The 21,621-nt window shown below is 38.5% G+C and overlaps 1 protein-coding gene across 1 annotated transcript in view; it reads right to left on the reverse strand.

Moving 5' to 3' along the window:
• The window catches only part of snd1 (staphylococcal nuclease and tudor domain containing 1), a 184,096-nt gene that overhangs the window by 97,395 nt on the left and 65,080 nt on the right, over nt 1–21,621 (reverse strand). The window contains exon 16 of the mRNA XM_056237387.1: nt 19,545–19,654. Coding sequence (XP_056093362.1) covers nt 19,545–19,654 — 110 coding nt within the window. The remainder of the gene's footprint in view (nt 1–19,544; nt 19,655–21,621) is intronic.

Raw genomic sequence — 21,621 nt, forward strand, 5'->3', positions numbered from 1 at the left:
TATTGTGAGAATCCATTTATATTTAACCCAATTTTTTTTTTTTTTACTAGAACTGGAATATATATGTTGATAAAGTATATGAAAATTGAGATGTCTGATAAAACAGTTTTATTGGATCACTTCTCATTTCCTACACGTTTATGAGCCAATGCATTAGACATTGACATAACAAAAATGGGTAGCGAGGCATCACAAGTCAAGCAGCTTTTGTATGCTCATAAGAGGTGCGTCATGACATATTGCACAGGCTTCATAAGCTTTGACTGTGACGTGTGCAATACTGCGTACCTCTCACTTGTATGGCAAGGCTTGTTTGAATGTCAGAAACTGCTTTCTATCTAGGCTAATTGAAATGCAAAGACTAAGAAATAATGAATGATATAAAAAAAATTAGGCCATAAATTGATGGCATATTAGAGGGTAATAAAATATAATATATGTTTGCATTGCAGGGTATATTGGCTGAGTGCATGCAGGCTGTCTGGGAGATTAAAGCTGATTACATGATAATTGATCCAGCTCACATAGATACACACCCTTCAAAAAGTTGGGACATCTTTTCACAGTGAGACTCAGTACCCACTGTACACCTAGAAAAAACATGCAAGCACACACACAACAAAAAAGATTGCTGCTTTAGGCTGTGCATCGCCCCAGTTAAGACCGGCCTCACACTGTTTGTATCTGTGCTTTAAAAAAAGAAAGTCAATGGGAGCAGTATTTCTGTATTCAGTGTCTTTATGAGTAATTTTGACTGTTTGTCAAAGGGGTGTAGGATACGTTTACACCACAGGCCTCAATTTAGTGGTAGTTTGGGGAAATTGTTGGTAAGTGTACGGATAGGTAAAATAACTATATAGCTATCTCAAAGTAAATCTAGTATTTGTTCGAACTTGAACTGATGCCACATTAAAATAACACCTGTGTCTCCACCTTCACACAGCGAATAAACGACAAAACAGAAACAATAACCACAGATTTCTTAAGTTGAAGTGTAATTTCAGCACCACTTAGGGCATGAAATGGAATCAATCTTTTTTTTTTCAAACAAGTTTGACCAAACAGTTAACCCCGCCCCAAAATCGCGCTATTAATTGAGTCCTATCGGACCACTAAAACATCTGCAAATTTATCAAGGGTATGAAAAAAAAAAAAAAAGATCAGTCACTACCTGCCTTAGTTTTTTTTTTTATATAAATATTCAGGTAGAGCATCATATTATCAGAATATATTTCACAGCTTATAACCCTTGTTCTGGTGTCTTCACATACAAAGCCGCTGTTGCTGCAATAACTTTAAAAACTGCCATTATAGCAGTGAGCTGCCGCTTATGCAGCCGAACGTCAGAGCTATAATTGCCAGTATGGTTTTAATGGAGTATTGTACAGGACTGAAGTGGATCCTTGTGCAAGCAGCATATAAGAGCAGAGAAAGAATAAAGGAAGAGGGTGCATTCTGCCGAAGGGTTTGAGAACCCTTCATGCTCTTCTGCCCACTAGTGAGAGAAAGGCAGACATTTACAATAATATATCAGTTCAAACACAGAGAGGGAATAATAGAGGAGATACTATTAAGAAATGACAAGAGAAGTGGGGGGGGGGGGGTTAGGTCGGCACAAGCATTTTCAACATATCAATTACAAGGCAACACATTTTGGCTAAATATTGCATATAAAAACAAGCATGTGAATCAAATAATAGTCCGCATCGGACTAGAAAGAGCAATTGTGCAGCAGTATGAAAGAGAAGGGTTTTAGAGTGAAAGTATGAGGCACGACTGCCAGCTACAGCCGAAGAGAGGAAGGTTATGACTGTAATGACTGGGCTGTACCAGTGGAGGTGTAAAAAGTGGGTAGGGGTATTAGTAAACTACAGATGGAATGTAGATAGTGGGGCCAGTGATGGACAACCCTGAAATGAGGTCAGAAACCTGGGAGGGTATGACTTTATTATGGTGCTGTTGATGGTGAGAATATCTACTGTATGTCTTCATTTCTTGTGCTTAAAGGGGTCATTAGCAGTTGATTTCTGTCCCCCACACATAAAAGATGCGGTTTATTTATTAGGGTAATTAAAAGTGATAGACTGCTATACTGCCTAGGCTACTCAAATGGCTGATATCAGGCCATTTTCTTTCTTTAACCAAGCTCTACTTGGCTAAAAATGGGAATTGTAAAGAACTGAATTTTAGTTCCAATTATTCTTAATGATTCCAGGTCCATCAACAATTTTTTAGTGCTTTTAACAAAAGACACTAGAAATAAAATACAGAAAAAAAATTATAATTTAATAATACACTAATCAATTCAATTATTTTTAGAGACTGCAATCCAATCCAATAGTTATCATGCAATCCAATAACTATAGATTATATTTTTTAAAAGAAAAAAAAGTGGCTGTATTTCTTCAACTCTTTTTTAAATCTTGCAAGTCTACGTACAACATAATAACAGTACATTTTAAGCTTTGAGTCATTAGTTTGGCTGGACTACTCTGATCATGCTAAATGGTATTGATTCACTAAAAATAATTGGTTCACAAGAGTCAGTTTGAGAATCACATGGTCGTAGATTCAATTGCAATGTTGTTGTTTATGAAATGGAACAAGTTCAAAATTCCCAACCCTATCCGAGCCAAAGTATTTATAGTGAACAGCAGTGATAGTTCCTCTTTGCATCAGCTCCAAAATCTACCAAACACCTTGTCAATAGATAATATATAATCCATGTTCTTTATCATTTTGATTAAAATGCGTATTAGTTCCATTTCAGATACATTTTTATCTAACTACCGTATGCATTTCCTGGGAATCAAACTCATGACCTTGGTATTGCCAACATCCTCCTAGTTGAGCTACAGGAGCATAACTGGCACTACTTGTAATTTCTGACAATCCGTATGTATTTATAATCTGCCTCGCACATGCTAACTGCTTAGTCTGCTGTGAGAATATTTGTATATTTCTTACATTATTTGCCAAAACAGGCCTTTTACAAAACCTAACAGAGCGTTTGTCATTGTCTGACCTTCTCATTGGCAGTCCCACGAGTGCTCCTGAACAGATGTTAACTGGCTGCACTTCTGTCTGGGCCTCAGTTCTGGCCGAAAATAAAAGTAGAGGCTTTATGACGGCCACCGAGGGCCCCTAAATGAAAGACAGCACAGTTAATCACCGTTTTGTAAGGTTTTGTGTTCTATCCGTATCCTCGTCCATAAAGGGGGAGAAAGGGGTCCAATTACCCATGAAGTAAACACAGGAAAGAGCAGTGCTGGGGTACCAAGTCACTCGTCATTAATTCAGATGCCACTGTCTGTGGTTAATGGCCGATGCACAAATTCTGTCTCACCATTTGTTAACCTCTGAGCTGGCATACTGATGCGACCTAGCACTTAAAGAGTAGGAAACACAAAGGCGTAGATGCTCTATATCTTCAAACAGTCGCAAATCAAGTAACTCTTTGGACAAACAATACTCACATCGCATAAAGATAGTCATAAAATCATTATACGCGCCTGAAGACCAAAAACACAGAACAAGGGTTCTCAATAGACAAAGCAGGTAGTAAAACTGTCAGCATGCACACACTAGCACATCCCTTGGTGAGTGTTTAAAGTAGAGATCTATCTGAGGTTTATAGGCCCCTCTCCGTGGCACATTTGCATCTCTTCGGTGCCATTTCACATGCCTCTGGTGTCATATGGGTTTTGGGAGGTAGCCGTTCCAGCCTGTTCCATTTTAACTTCATGCAAATGGCAGCAGCGCGGGGAAGAACTGTGCCCCCCTCCATCCTCGACATGTTTAAAACACGACCCAGAGGGCATGTGCTTCAGATGCAGAATGATGGGTCGAGCGCAAGCACTGCAGCAAAACGACTCCATTTGGTGCACTTTGCACTTTTTTCCGATGTCTGACAAACAGCTCCTACGACTTCAAAAGGAAAAAATTAAACAACGTGGATGCCCAAGACAGCAGTTATCAAACCCCCTCTGATTCACTATGTCAAAGTGGCATAAGCACATGGCTTCCAGCAAAAAGAAAAGAGGAAAAGAGAAGGAGGGGGTAGAAAGTGAGAAAAGGCATGGGGGGAAAATGTGGGCCATTTGGATTGCTATCTATAGCGCTTGCATATTACGTTAATATTTTGTTGCAAAAGATCCGTTTTAAAAACAGAAAAATGAGAATGCATTGAACGCATATTAACCAGTCTGGTACATCATGTGATTTGTAGTTCTTTAAAAGCTATAATCTTATTTCTTTTATTTATTGTCACCATTTAGGAAGCTATTGAACTGTGCATAATTGCTTAAATGCAAACGCGGTTTTCAAGGTGATGGATTCAAATCAAATATATTAAGAAACAGTAAGAGCAGTTATACAATTCTCAGATGGTTTTATGAGTAGGCAGGCAGTCTCTAGTATTTAATAGACCAACATAAATGCTTTTTGAAAAATAGAGAGAGACAACAAAATGAAAACGGACTCTAAATAAGATTGTGTTTCTCAAACAGAGTACTCGCATCTTGGTAAAGTCTTATCAGCGAGGCTCTGTAAAAACACTATTTCTGACGGACAGGACCATAAAAACACACAGAACAATGTAAAATGGAGACTGTTACCAACAGAGAAAGTGTTTATCAGGACAACATGCTGAGTGCAGCAAAAGTCATTTTATGCTTCTGTCATTCAAAAGTCGAATCTTTTGTAAAGTCAGGAGGACAATATTCAATCAACATCAGTGAACTAGGAGTCGAGACACATACTGCACATGGCAATGTCACATGACCTACAACCTCACACTGTCATAAAAAAAAAGTATTAAAACGCTACCTTTAGAGGTACAACAGTTAGTTTTAGTACTAGTACATTCTTAAGGCTAACTTACACTGTACCGACAGATTGTAAATCACCAGATTACAGTATGTACGTCACTTTTCGTACATTCCACGATCCACAAACGAACCAATGGCAACAGATGCCGACAGGGGTAACATACTGATCCTACAAAACAAAATGAATGCGTCTATTGCCGTTGGCTGACGTCTGTCAGTGCAGTGTGAATTAGCCTTTAAAAAAGGACAATTTTGTACTTTATCTATCCTAAAAGGTGTCTATTAGTACTGTACTTTAGAGTAGTAATATGTAACCTTAAGGTACAACTATGAACCTTTTATAGGTAAATACGTTTACCTGCCCATGCAGAGACAAGTTGCTATACCCCTAAAGGTAAAATGTTTGCCAAGTTTTTTTTTTTTCCCGAGAATGCAGCTGCAGAAATCTCAATGTGGTTATAGAAATAATATAGTATTTGCTGTGTTCTGCAGGGCTTTTTTGTGATGCAAGTGAAATTCGTATAAATCTAAATATAAGATTTTATAGTTTATTTGATGTTTTTTAATCTTAACAGTTTGGGAGATTTTGGTCTTTCCCCACTAAGCTCTGTTTTATGCATATTTGCCAAAGAGAAAAAAGCTCCCTGTAGTGCTGCCAAGATGGCCGCCGAGCGAACTATCTATGCTTCTGATCATCGACAGACACTATAACGTCTGCTTAAGACGTTTTTGTTAGTCTCTTTGCCTAAAGCAGTGAGAATGGGCTTCCTCCGGCAATCCTGCAGGGAAAATGGGAGACATATCTGGTGCATCCTTGCATCAGCATTACCCATCTCTAAAAGTTCAGAAAGGAAATTCATAGTACCTGTCGATAAAAGTGTCAAAATCATTCAAAACTCACCATCTTCGAGGGGGAAACAAAAACAAAAACAAAACACGTTACTAACAGGGATGTATCCATTCAAGTACTAGTTTTGTTTACATTCACCTGTGACATGCTAATTAACTGAAAGTGCACCAAAGTAACAGGTACGCTGACACGAGCCACGTCTCTGAAGCGGGTCATATTTCAGAACGCTCTGAAAGGCACATGCTCTAATCAGCATGCATTGCCCTGAAGGAAGCGGCACACAAACGCAGCCAGGCCAGCCTGACATTTCCTGGCTGATGGAGGTTAGCACCTGCTAAATCAGCTCAGGTGACAGCACACCGAGCGGCAGCAGCTTCATTTCTAGATGCGAGCACTGATGCCAAAAGAGTGCTGGATACATAGAGTAGATTAATACAGCTGTAAATCTAAGCCAGCATCCCAGAGGCTTCTGGGAAATGAAAGAGATGCACTTGATGCATAGGCTACGCCAGAAAGAGGTCATGCTTAAACTATTTTCCATTTTAAGACAGCAAAACTCTGTAAGAACATAAACTTGGCTTGCCGTACACCTGCGCTAGCTCAAATCCCACGCTACTCCCGCTGAACATAAACATCAAGAGCTTAGGCCCCAGGCCCATGGCGCAAGACGCGTCCGGTGCCAGGTTTCGCGTGGTACGCTGGCAGACGGCGCAAGTCTTGTGCGCAAGAAGCTTGGATATCGTCGGGCACCTCGCTGGCATACAGCAGGGGTGAATCGAGCAGCCCAGCACATGGCTCACCTCCCAATTGTGCTGGCACAGGCCATGCTAACGTGTCTAAATCATGACAAACAAAGCCATTAGCAGCCCGTTGGAAGTTCAGAAAAGATAAAGCCACAGAGGCAAATGTACCGGTGGGAAGGACGGGAAGCTAACTGCATCACTTTTAAAGAGGTGGAAAAACACAGGATGGCCAAATTCCAGCCACATTCTTGTACAAGAATGTGTTCAAGAAAAGCAATAAAGAGAAAGAAAAGCGATGGCGTTCCTCTGGCCAAACACTATACCTAGCGAGTATCTTGCTGTCAAGTGCGCTCCGCAGTTAAGACGGCTTTCTCTGAACCTCCCTGCTCAGGCGTGAAAAAGCTCCATTTCAGAGTTCTGGCTGGCGGAGCCACAAATGCACATGCTCCTAATGCTCTCATTAGTGTAATTGAGCAAAAATGTCAGCATAGCTGCAGCTATTTCCATTTTCTTTTTTAAGTTGTGCAGAACTCATTTATAGGCGCAGGCTGGAACACAAATGATGAGAAAACTCTCAGAAGCGCGAACATGTTTTTTTTTTTTTTGCGAACGCATTTGTGCGAAACCTGTGTTCTTTGTAAAGCACTTTAAGAGGCAGATGCTTTCGTCATTAATACTTGTATTATCGCACACGCAACAGCGCTAACAGACTTGTCCAAACGGCACACACAAGCAGAACAGATAACTATTTGGATTGGATTAACAACCGCTATGATCTAGACCATATGGTATGTCTTTTTTTGCCAATTACCCTTTATAGCTTTGCCTTTTGCACCATCAGTCAATAGTGCTGCTTGAAGTTTATGGCTGCAAGTATCAGAAAGTAATGTGTAATGTTGGGTCAGCCATCTTGTTAATGTGACTTCGCACAGCTCTTGTTCTGCCTAAAGCGAGAGCTATGAGACCATTACGGGCTCTGATACACACGTATACAGGACAAAAGTAATGAAACAATAGCCTGTGACGAACTTACAGATCGCATTACAATAACAAAGCCACACTGACCCAGACACTTCACAACAAATACAAACACACTCCCATGAACTATTAAATACAAGGTATTGCTGACTACCTTATGATTCACATCCAATATACACTACATCACAATATCATAATTCTATTACGATTGTTTCTACTGAATTCAAAACTATTACTTATTGTGTTGTATTATAATGTAATTAAATCTAAAATAACATTACGCATCAGCTCATTTAATGCAAAATGTTTCATGTCATATCAATCAAATCATATCAGAAAAGAAATTACTCAAAGTATAAAAACTACTACGATTGTTATGATTCCGCTGAATTCACAACTATTTGTGATTATATTAGTGTAATCTATTATAATTTCTAACAAAATATACAATTTTAAAATAATATAATACAATATAATTAATATAATTTCACATCAACTGAGGTACATCTAGACTTAGAAAAGAAATGATCTAAAAAAAATGCTAAAACAAAACTATTAAGATTGTTTCTCCTGAATTCACACCCATTTCTGATCATATTAGTGTAATATATTATAATATCTAATTAAATATAATATTTTATAATCAGCATCAACTCTTTATACAACGTATGCATACTTGGACATTGAACAAATATCAATAAGTAATATAATGTAGCAACTGTAATATGTATATCTAAAAGAGAAATATATAAAAAAAAACACCCCTCCAACATAATAAATAGAGGTTCTGCATTGCATTGACACTGAATTGAATTTCAGGGACATTATCAATGTTTTTGGCCGTGAACTTGAGAGCTAATTTCTGACCCTGAATAAAGTGATAAATCAAGCTTTTCTTTCTGCACTATTAGGGGAAATTCAACCCTATTTGAAGCTCTTTAGATGGATTCTGTCCTGATTGCCCTTTCCCTCGAGCCGTGTGGGGTGGGCGAACGCTGACGTGGCGGGGAAGATTAGGCCCTCTCCTCTGGGCTGTCGGGGTGTCCTGTCTGCCAGAAGAGGTCAGGCATTGTGCTGGAGTAAGCTACTGCAGGATTACACTCTCAGAGCTGATTCCTGAGGATAGAACAGCCCTGGGGCCCCACAGCAGGGACTAGAACTTCACATACACACCTGAAACGCGACACACACTCGCTTCATTTTGTACACACTCTAATTAGCAAGAAAGTTGGAATACCCATAAGCGAACACACAGGGAGTTAAGAGACCGCCGGAATGAAGGAGAGGAAAAGGGATGGGAGACTGGATCAAAGGAGAGGAGGAGGAGAAGGAGATGCAGAGTGAAACGAGGAGAGAATGCAATGGTGTTGATCAAACACGCGGGAAGGGAAGAGGAAGGCTGGCTTGAGGAAATCTGTGTGCACACGCGTGTGTGATGACAGCTGTCGAGTGTGAATGGGCCAAAGGAGAGACCAGGATGAGGCTCCCATGGCAACCTGATTGTCATGGGAATCATTCAATCCAGTCACAGTGCTACAATCTCCTATAAAACACTTCCACCTTTGGCAGTTTATCACAAACACATTTACACACACATAAACAAACATTAGCCCAATAGTTCCTTAATGGATAATGGCCCTTCGCACACAACGGCACCTTTCAGAAAGGCATAATCTCTCAAATCTCCTCAAAACGAGGAGGGATCGCCAGGTTTTCATACTGAAGGAGGTGGAAAAAAAACTCCTAACTACAATAACGTGGCTCGATATCATTGATTTAAAGATTACGCTTGCGCCGCATGAGCGCGAGCCACTGAAAATGAGAAAGACCGTGAGATAGAGTGGACGGAAATGGTGAGGAGCGCTACATCAACGTGTCTGTGATCTTTAATTCCCTCAGCAATTACAACAATTATCACTCTGTTCGGTCATTCCATCTGAGGCTTGAGCGAAGGACTGTCTTGATAGAACCAGAAGAGTGAGGGACTGAACAATAAATCTGTCATGAGTGTGTGTTTATGTGGTTGAGTGTCTGACCCGGCTCGGTAAAGTCATGTCATAAAGCAGCTGAGAACAGCGGGCACACAACATGGCTGCCTGGATTAAAGCACTGAATCAGTTTAGCAGCCTTATAAAACAGCCACGCATACATGTATGACCCGCTACAGGGTCATGGGGCGAGGACAGGAGTATGAATGAGGACTAACTAAATCGCTTTCCTTCTCAAGGCCACTTCAGGAATTTGCTGAAAGCCGGAGCTCGGAAAGAGGTCAAAAAGACAATGGCTGTGTTACAAAACCTAGTGTGCTGCCAATCTAGACAGAAATTTTTGGTCTTGAAACATGCTTTAAAATAGCCAAAGAACTGACTGAAAAATATTGAATGACATGACAAATCCAAACTTTTGAGACTCAATAAAAGGAAGAAAATCTTGTTTTCTTCTTTTTTTTTTTCCAGCAAACTATGAACTGTAAAATATTTTAGAGCAGAACATTGTTCAAAAACTTGGGGTCCTTGAGTTTTTGTTTGTGTGTAGTTTTTTTATATTAATAATTCCATTCAGCAGGACGCATAGCATTGACTTTCACAAAGGATTCCTATTTCAAATAAATACGGTTCTTTTCAACTTTCTATTCAAAGAATCATGGGTAAAAAAGTATTATGGTTTCACAGAAAAAAAGCTGAACTGTTTTCAACATAAGACATTTTTCTTGAGCTCAAAATCAGCATATTAGACTGATTTCTGAAGGATCATGTGACACTGAAGACTGGAGTCATGGCTGCTGAAAATTCCCGTCATCGCATGATGCCATACATAAAAATAAAAATAAAGTTAATTGCAATATTTCACAATATTACTGTGTTTACTGTATTTATCATAACTATTTTACAGGCATGGAAAACACACTTTTAAAAATCCCTGATATTTCAATGTTTTGCAATACTGTGGGAACCTCGTATGAAATAAATGAATTGCCATATTAATGAAGAAAAAAACACCCTTACTGGGTGAAATGAGCCCTGAGACAGGAAGTTTAAGGGAAAATGGTATTTAGGTCATGGTGACATTACTGGGGTAAAGACAGACAAGCAATGAATAACGGATCACAATGAAAGGTGTACCCGTGGCCTCTTTAATAAAAAAAGACAAAAGGTGTGTGTGAGAGAGAGAGTGTGTGTGTGAGAGAGTATATGGAGTGGGGTTCTCTTGGAAGGGCATTTCCTCTGTTTGGAAGGACACAGAGGGATTTGACTGCTGGCACCTGGAAACGCTAAAGGAGAAAAGAGGACAGGTCTACACACAGCCACTGGAGTTTTACTGAACACTAATGCATACTGTAACAGTGATTAAAACTAATCTTTAAAGTCAATATGAAATCAGTAATGACCTATTTTTATAGCATAAAGAGACACTGGTTTAATGAGTGATGGCCGACAGTCAAATAGCTTTTTAGACATTGTTTTTGGCTACTGTTATAGGCAAAGTATTATATTTAAAGGCCAATTCACACCACATTGACACTCGCAGACCAACGTCGACAGTCATCAGATTACAGCATGTCACTTCTCAGACATTCTAACACTGATTCAGCATGTTCAATCAGCAAAAACAAGTTCCAACAGATGCTAACAGACTCAAACGGATGTAACGCACTGATCTGACAAAAAAAAAAAAGTGGTAAATTTATGCCACTAGAAAAGGATAGCTCATCCAAAAATTTAAGTTCAGTCATTCTTTACTAACCCCGGTTGTTGCTTTTATGTTGTACGGCCTTCTTTCTTTTACGGACGACAAAAGGAGAAAATTAAAAGTTGCTTGTGTTCATCCATATAATAGATAAAAAAGTATCAAAATGATCCAGTATGACTCATGCCATATTTTCCTAGTGTTCCGAGGGCTTATGATAGGGATTAGTGAAAAACATAGGGAAATTTTATTATTATTCAGCAAAAATCCTGATCTTTGCCATTGATCATTATACGGACAAGTGCAAGAGGGACAGTTTTTTTTCTCCTTTTGTGGACTGATAAAAGGGCATACTGCAATAGAAAGAGAAAAAAAAAACGTATAAAAGAACATCTGAACTGAATTTCATTCATTATTGAATGTAATAAAGTTTATGGCAATACATAAATAAAAAATACATATTTAATGTATCAGGATACACGATCTTGACCTTCATCCCTTATGTTCTGATCAAAAAGCATCCTCAAAAGTGATTTAATTTTGGTATGTATCATAAAAAAAAAGCCCACTGGATAAAAAGCATCTACTGTACATAGTTTTCCTCTTTCAGCCTGAAGTCGAAAGCAAAATGGTTTTGTGAATGTGGCAAATATGTCAATATAATTTCTGGACAAAAATTTGCTAGGTATTCAGTGCACTGTGCCAAAAATGAGTAAGTAAACAAAAAAATGAATGTACAAAAGATCCAATTCTAACCCCTTTCAGCAAACATGCACTGAAAAGTAACAACCGCATTCAAAGGCAGGAAACCTTCCTGTTAGAGATCTTGTGATGGAGGACCACACTACATCGAGATCTATTCCATCCTGCATCTTTATCCAGAACACACACAACGTTGAGTGTTTCTTTTTGCAACAGGGGCCTCTGCGAAAGCCACCAGTGTCTCATTTGCATGGCCAGCAGCCTTGGGACACAGCTCCCTCCATGGAAGGGGTAATGACAGCATTTTAATTTGCTTCTATTTTAGCAGGAAAAAAAATAGCTGGGAGGCTAATTGTGTGCACACTGCGTTGAGTTTAGGCTCAGTGGAGGTCTGTGTGCCCTCTGCAGGAAACATTCACCTCATCTCACACTGCCATGAGCACTGCATTTCCAGATCATGGAGCACGCTAACGCAGGAACATGGGAAGAGATGTTATTCAGCATACAATCAGACAAGTATCCATCCCAAACACATACCAAAAGATCCAGAATCTAGAATAATTCATGACAGGATCTACTGTTCCAAAATACATGGGGTCAATCAATATTGGTTTGCCCACATAGACTCCCATATGAGCCCAACTCTGCAGAAAGCTCTGTAGATTCTTAAAGCTGCTGTCCGTAACTTTTTTGGGTTAAAAATTATCCAAAATAATAATAATTAAAAAAAACATAACCAGCCAGTGTTCAAAAATATCTGCTTGCTTTTGCCCGATTCAAAACGGTTAGCTTGTAATAATGATTTTAATTCCAGTGGTACAGGTGGATTTCCGCGGGAAATTCGAGCATGTCTTTGCGTCACTACGTCACATCTGTACACATAAAGAAGGCGTCCCGGTCGGCTATATTGCGTGAGGATGTTGGAGGTGGACATTTTTAGCCTTTTCTCACAGCATTAAATAATTAAACTTATGGCGGATCCAGAAAGGTTCAAACGACAATCACCAGTGACAACTGGACATTCACCACTTGTAAAACCCCAAATAATTCGGACTTCGGAGTGGGTAACGTTAGAGAAAAAAAGAGACTGCAACTGGCCCACGCGAAAACAAGGATAAACATCGGTTCAAAACGGACGCAGAGACGGCTTTTTTTCTTTTAGGACAGGTAAGACATTTCAATAGTTCAATCGTGTAACAGTAGCACACTTGTTCGCTTCATTCACACAGTTACGGAGTTTCCTGTCTTTATTCGTTTAGCTATTATGGTAAATATTTTGTGCTAGCTATGAGAGGGAGCAATTCACCTCTACTCCAAGCAAACCAAACCGGCCTCCTCCGAAATTATATATAGTTTTAAATATGCATCGGATTACAGATACGTGTTTTTTTTTCTTTTCTTTTTTTCTCAAAGAAAACCAGTAAAGAAACATTAATTTATTGGTATGACAATTAGAAATTAGACTGCACAGAAATAGAAACTGAACTACAGGGTAATCATAATACACATTAAATGTAGTCACAATGCTGATGTTGATAATTTGAGAACAAAGTATAATTTGAAAGGTTTGACGCGATCGTTATATTTAATCAGCACGATTTACTGCAAGGCTTTCCCCCCTTAGTTGATGTGGATGTTACTTACTTGTTCAGATGACATTTTCCGATGAAAATTCATATGTTGTCATGGTCATACTGTAGGCCTACTTCCAAAAGTAGAATGTGTGATTCTGAATGCCAGTTTACACATCAGCGCGGTGACTGACAGACTCGCAGTCTCAAAACATTGTGTTCATCCGCGCTGTTTCATGCCGATGTGCAACTCACGCAAAGTTAATAATTCCGCGAATAACTGCAATTACAGATTTCAAACAGAGATGGCGACAAAGAGGAAAAATGCCGGACTGCAGCTTTAACTATTTTTATAATTTAATAATTTGGCAAATTTGCTTTACAAATGTGGTACTCTGTTTAACACTATTAAAACATTTAAACAATTACTAAAACTAAACCCTAATAAATATTACAAAAACAATTACTAAAACTGAAAATTGAAAAAATATTAAAAATAAGAATATAAACAATAGTAAAAACACTGCTGCAAAATACAACAACAAAAAAACATGTAATTTAGATAATTAGACTAAGATAAATAGAAAACAAAAAAAAACATCCAAGCTTAAAGAAAAAGTGAGAAATGGTGAGAAATTAAGACTCTACACTTTATTATTAGAGTTCTCATTTCAAAAAGCGACAAAATGTCACCCTCACAAGGGGGTCAGAACGAGAGAGAGAGAGAGAGAGAGAGAGAGAGAGAGATGAGAGAGAGAGAGAGAGAGAGAGAGAGAGAGAGAGAGAGAGAGAGAGAGAGAGAGGAGAGAGAGAGAGAGAGAGAGAGACACTTTCACACAGCATAGAGCCAAGAATGACTGCATCTCTTCGTTTCAGTCAGTCTCTCTCTATCTCTCTATCCAGTCACTTAGCAACAAATTAGCAACTTGAAAAACCCTGCAAGCTCCTCATACAGTGAACACTGAGCCAGCGGATGAACAGACAAACAAAAGCAAAAGGAACGAATGAACAAAATAGGCACTTAAAATGGTGAGTTCATTCACACCAGAGAGAAGTTCTGACTAAAACTCTCAGACTGTGGATTTAAGGAACACATGAGGGATAGAAACACAAAAAGATTTAGTTATTCACAGAATAAAAGCTCTGACAAAATGAGAATGAAAAAAAGGAGGGAGTTTAACCGAAAGATTGGAAGAGAGCAGACAGAACGACTACAGATTGAAGCAGATATCGGACTGAACTGCAGAGAGCACACAGGTATCCACATGTTCACTCAGTAAAACAAAAGCAATAAACTCAACTCTGTTCTGCTACCTCTCTAATGCTCTACAAAAATGTCCAACAAAGTTCAGAACTTACAGAAAAGACTAAAAATTGTACAGTGAAAACCTGCTTACAATATGAAGTAAAGAATAGTAAATTATGAATTAATTTACTGTAAACTACTATCAAATATTTTTTTTTTTTTACCATACTTAGTGTCACAATTGTATTTTCTTACATATCAAATACAATTATAATTTATATGAATTTAGTTTTTCCATTTTTATCATCAGTAAATGTTACGGTGGTTTGCATTACATTTTGTGTTATTTATTTAATGTTTATTGCATTAGTATGTGATACCCTGATGATGTTTTGCACTATGTGCATTATGATAGTATTACAGTATTTTATGGTAAATTTCTGGCAACCACAACTACCTATTTTTTACAGTGAACCAATATATTTCCATCCTAAAATTCCCCCATTCGGTTTTATCCATATGACAAAGTATTAGTTCAGCCAAAAATTCTGCCTTTATTTGCTTACTCTAATACCATTCCAAACCTGTATGACTTTGAATAGGAACTTTGAATCATGTACCAGGATATTCTTCAGAAATCGCCTATAATGTTGAGTACATGAGAATGAGTAAATAAATGTCAGAAGTTGTGTTTTTGGCTTAACTAATACTTTAATTAAAAAAAAGCAACAGAACTTTTAACGTGCAGAAATACTGTAGTATCACAGATCAGCCTGTTCAGAGAACTTTTCAATATTTGCTTTTAAAATGACCTTTTACCTCATAAAATTCGACTCTACCCAAAAATCTTGCAGAGGACTGAAATCAATTTCGACAGCTGCATTTATTAATCTAAAAATAACAATGCGCCTTTACAAAAGACTTTGTAAGACCTTGCTGGAGAAAAGATGAGAAATCATATATTGGAACCAAATTTATACAAACAGAGACAAATCTCATGAACTCAGTTCCAGCATATTAATACTTAAAATCACGACAGCAGGACAAACACAGCAAAAATCAGAAAATCCCATGCCTGCCGTGCTTCAAATATGTATGAATGTCCGCATTCGGTTGAAACAAGAGGCCACTGGCAGAGTTTATGACGTGTTGCAGTTTGAGCATGTGTGTGGTGAGGAGAAATCTCTAATGTGACTCTACCACAGCAGCTCTCCCAGAGGAGCTCAGCCGCCCAGAGTGTGTCCTGCCTGTCAAACACACCATTAATTATTCAGCGAGAGAGAGAGAGAGAGAGAGAGAGAGAGAGAGAGAGAGAGAGAGAGAGAGAGAGAGAGAGAGAGAGAGAGAGAGAGAGAGAGAGAGAGAGAGAGAGAGAGAGAGAGAGAGAGAGAGAGAGAGAGAGAGAGAGAGAGAGAGAGAGAGAGAGAGAGAGAGATTGTGGGCTACACTGATCAGCAACACAGAACAAATGAGCGAGAGAGTGAGAGATGGAAACAGAGATAATCTTAAGTAATGATGTTGGGATGTGTGGCTTATGTAATGGCAGAACTCCATGGTGCTGCTCGCCCGTGCAAAACTTGCCAACACTATGTGGGTTGAATGGGTGGTTGCCAGAGTGTTGCTTTGCGGTTGCTTACAGGCACAAGTCAAAGGGGTCCACATCAACGCCTCTTTTTTGGGTAGAGTTGCACCAGCCGTTTGTCAAGCCTTAATAAAATTAGGATGAGAAGTTTTCACTAAGGGCCAAATTATTTCCAAAGTACTGAACAAATGATGCAAAGCAAGAAGGTTGTAAGCTCTGTATAATGCATATTCGCATATGTCTATCTTTATTGATTCAGTAAGCAACCTTCAAATTTGTAAACCAATGTAGTGTGCATTTCAGTGTGCAATTAAAATGTAAACAGAACTATTAAATAGATATTGTAAACTAATAAAGACGGAGAATGGGAGAGTTGTGCGCAGTCAAAATAAAAGTCCAGTTTACAACAAATCAGCCAAATAGAAAAACTTCTCGGTCAATAATTGAAGATACCAAATATGGGCCGATATATTGGTCGACCACTAACATGCATACATAAACATAACCAGACATAAAACACTCAAGTGGTAAAGATAGTAAGCCAACTCACAAACTACGTGTATGTGCGAGACAAAATACACTGAGAAATACTCAGACACTACGGGTGTGTGTGTAAGATGTAGAGATTTTGAACAAAAAGGTCATTTGTTGAGTTTGGACTATCTGTGAGAGGCAGCTGGGGTGGCACACATGAGGATGAGTCATGACTGTGTCCGAGCAGCTCTCTCTCTCCAAGCTGCCATGCTTGAGTTTCTGCATGTGCTGCCATCAACGGTCTTCATTTCCCTCACTTTACTGCATGAACGCACACCGTACACACACAATCGCCTCTGCCCTCCTCCACTAAGACCAGAAATGAGACGGAGGAAGAGAAAGATAAACAAGATCTATTATCTCTCATCAAGTTCAACCTAATTTCGGACAAAGTGTATCCATACGTGTGTGTTCCTCAGCGCACACACAGACAGACACACACACACAGGCTACACACAGCGTGACACACTAAAGCACTCAGCACATGGGAGCACAGTCCTGAGCCTATGATTGGCCTAGTATTTTTTACAGTGCCCAATCACTGATCACGTGTTAAAAACAAACAGTAATCCATTACAATAAAATCTATTCAAATATGTAGCGAGATTCTCACATAGAGAAAGGAACTGGATGAATGCTAAACCAAAAGATTAGATTATTCATAAATCAATATGTCTGGCATCCATAACAAAACAGCTTCTCATTACATAACGCTTTATTTAAAAACAAAAGAATAAAACCAATGAAATATGCATAACTATATTCTGGGGCATAAAGAGAACAGCAAAATTTCTAGCAGTTAACACTGACACCACTGCACAATATACTACTGTCATACTACTATCAGCCCTACAAAGTCTGTCGAGTCATGTTGGGCTCACAGGTCAGGTAACAGGACACTATTTTTGCCTCATTTGCTGACTTTAAAAGATTAATATATACAAATTTGATCAATCCATTTATTAATTTGACTATCACAGCACAGACATTCACAGATGCGTTCGCTCTTTCTGTAGCAGCTTGCTGTGTGTGCTTTAGGAAATCCAAAGCCTACAGTCTTAATTCCACTTGGTGGAAACCTCAAAAGCAGGAGGTGTGTGTGGAAGAAACATGCAGCCTCTCATGCCAGTTTAATTACGTGCTTCAGATCATGAGAGATTAGACCCAGATTGAGAGGAATAACTTATGGGATGCAGCTAAAAGTGGGCAATACAAACAACGGCCTTCCACGGGACAAACAAATGCATTATGGAGAACGGGACAAAAAAAGAAAAGAAAAGAGTGACGAGCACGTATGTTTTTTGCACTGCGCAGATTAGTCAATTTTGTTATTTGGATAAAAGGTCGATTTTTTTATTACTTGGCAACCAAACAATTCATTAAGGAATTCAAACTTTTTTCTTTTTTTCAAGAATGATGAAATTGGACTCTTGATGAAAACATCTATTTTATACTTTCATGTTGTTGCATAATTCATACTTTGTGTGAACAAAAAAAAAGAGAAAAATATTGCTATATATTTTATCTATATAAAAAATATATAGAGAGAATGCATTTGCAAAAAAAAAAGGTTATTTTAAGCTAATCACAGCTAATTTCAGAAAAATAGAAAATGTATTCCCCATATAAACTAAAAATAACTTGAAAGATTTATATTCACTGTAAAAAAAGAAAAGAAGCTGTTTATGAAACTTAAAAATCCTTATAGAAAAATGCATATTCCATGACCTTTCCATTTTTGGATATTTACTCATAAATTTGGATATATACAAACAAATCTTAAATTTAATATTAAACCTTTTATAATGATTCACTGTAGAAATTGTTATTTGAGTGGGAATTTTCTTTAAGAAATTTTAAAACGCGTCCAGAATCAGAAAAAGTCATGGAAATTTATATTGTGAATGTTCTTATGAAAACTTCTCTTAATAATAATGTACAGCATTTGGATGATTGTCTAAATGATGTGCTTATGAGATATTTCTAAGCTGAGCAAAACTAGAAAAACTTTAATTCATTTATATTTAAATTCCAACCCTAACTTCCAAAAAAATATTTTTCTATGAGCCCGGAAACATGTAATCTTAAAACATGAAAGTATGCGTCTACTGCCCATTAAAATTGACTGGCGGTCTGACACACACATGACGCGTCAACACTTCACACTTTAAGTGGATCACGGCCCACTCTTTTCCTCAAGAACTTCCATTTCCTATAACAGGCAAGGCTTAGTTTCACTGTGGGTGACAGAGTTCATCAGGACTCCATCTTTTTTTTATTTTTCCTACTTCCTGTCTCTTTTGTAATTTTCAGCAAAAGGTCCCTGTGTCCAGTCTCTCTGTAAAGTGCAGGTTAAAGCTAGGCTCTTAAAAAAGCTCCTTATTAGACCTGACTACATCGCCAACCTCATTCACACAACATTAATGGAAACAGCATCCGCACAGCGTCAAGCACCCTGAGGAAAAGGTAAGAATAGTGTGCAGGCAAGTGATTTTCCTCAAGTGTCTGAACCATCGTATCTGTGGTTCTGGAAATGTAATTTCTGTGACCATTATTCATAAAGTAACCGAAACGGATAGCCATTATCTCTGAATAAAGCACAAAAACAGCAAGTTGGTCTCCAACATGTGTTTGAGTATCTCAAGTGAAGACAGCAGTAAGGAGACAGGCCAAGAAGAGAATGGACAGATAGTTGTCACAAAATGACCGGCGAGACCAGACATCACAGGCACTGTCAAATCAACTATAGAAATGGGAAGTCTAGAAACAGCTTGTGAAGACCAAAGCGACAGAAACAGACTGTAAATGACAGGAGGCCTTACCTCTCTCTGAAGAACCAGCTCTTTGGTGAACAGCATGGCTTCATCACTGTATGGTTCTGCCACCTGCATCCCACCTGGCATGTTTCGAGACCCTCGGGGACACTCAATACCTGCACACAAAAACACAGAGTGAGGGTGGGCTGTCTCTTTGCAGAGTGTTAGTAATGAATCAGTTAAAAATATTGATTTTAATTCATCATTTGTGCAACAAACTAAAATATTTCCATAACTACCCCAATAAGAAAATAAGGCCGATATATTAAATCAGATAAATAATGGATTATTTCCTTCAGCTGAGACACTTCAGATGCGCACTGTTCGCCAAGATGGTTTTGAATGGCTAGAAATATGATGGGAATCACTTCAAAAAAGGAAAATACAACGTGGAGCGCAAGTCTGTCATAAAGGCTACATAAAATTATAACGAGAACATCATTATAATTGTGTGCTGGGGACATGGCTTTTAATCAGGCTCTCAAATTATATAAAACTTGATTTAGATTTATCGACCAATATATAGGTTATCGGCTTTCAAATCTAAAGAATTATTGGTATCGGCCAAAATTTTCTTGGTGCACATTGGTTCCACGCATGCGCAGTAGACCGCCTTGGACAAAAACGACAAATTGTTGTCCATTTATCAAACTTCCATGTTTCTTATATAGTAATTATATATTACTATGGACCAATGTACTAATGCTCGGACACGCTCGGTCTCTCTCGCGCAGCGTCAACTCTATATAATTATAAAATTTCCATTTATTTGCCTTAACAAAACGGTCTCTGATATTTCCACTTCTGCCGACACAGACTTTCTTCTTTGCCTAAACTCTGTGGCCAATTTCCCTCAAGGAATTATTACACATCTGGCTGTCTTTGTGATCTTTTAACGACGGATTGTAGAGGTGTGGGTAGCGACGGACTTCACACACACAGCCTCTCTTCAAATTGGACGTCCATTTATTTTCCAGCGCTTTACCGGTTTTAACTTAGTGACAGCACGTACTTGTCCACACGGTCAAAAAAAATGGGAGGCACGCGGACGTCCGCAAGGAGCCTCTGCGCACACCCTCCGATGACGTTTTTTACGTCACTAGGACCCTAGCGGACCCTCGCATACTCGCGGACGCGGAAAGTATAACCCTAGCTTAATGTAGAACATCAACGTATAGCACCTCTCACTACCATGGTAAAATCGAACTATATGGTATTTTAGAATGGTTTTATGGTATTTAGCATAAACGCATTTAGTACAAATACAAATTTACAAAAACTGATATAGCTTAATAAAGATGACTAATTATATTTCATGTATAAAATACTTACACCTTTAATACATGTCTTCATTAAAATAATAAAATGTGATAATGAATATCCCACATTTCTGCCACAATAACATGATTCCAGTAAGTGTTACTACAGTAAAACCATGGTAAATGCAGGTGATTTGTGAACTGAAAAGCCTTTAACAGGATCTTTGCGGCACAATATTTCTCCTGTTTTCCGCATCAGTGTTGCTGAGAATGTCAGCACAAATTCATCAGCATTATCCTAGTTTAAATCACAGAGAAATAAGTGGTTTGTATCAGAGAACTGCACCAAACTCAAACGCTTACTGGATCCGACAGTGCTGTTTAGAGGTCACGTGATCGAGACCGGTCAGTAAACATTCGCACTTTTCGGCCAAGCTGATAAATGGCCTGTGACATGCAGTTCAAACGAGTAGCGCTGTTTTTCGTTTCACTCTTGCCACGTCTGTCATTTAATGCATCTCATACACAACACAAATGGAGAACTTATCAGATAGGCAAATTGGCAGTAGCACAAGTGAGAGTTCTAACAAAATTTAGTCGCAAAGGAAAAAAGGTTGCAAAACGCCCTGTAGTACAAAAGGCTTGTTATCTTATCATAATAGAAATCCTCCCACATTCCCCAAAATAACTAAAAACACGAATACAATAAGCAGTCATTCGGCATTATCCAGCTCTGAGAAAGGAAAGGGGAAAAAAAACACTGAAACAACTCAATTATCTGGTAATTGTCAGTAAATGGACCCAAAATTAGCATTTAAATTGCT

Source organism: Rhinichthys klamathensis, unplaced genomic scaffold, assembly GCF_029890125.1.
Source record: "Rhinichthys klamathensis goyatoka isolate OS25496 unplaced genomic scaffold, OSU_Roscu_1.1 h1tg000485l_1, whole genome shotgun sequence".
In the NCBI taxonomy this organism is placed as follows: domain Eukaryota; kingdom Metazoa; phylum Chordata; class Actinopteri; order Cypriniformes; family Leuciscidae; genus Rhinichthys; species Rhinichthys klamathensis.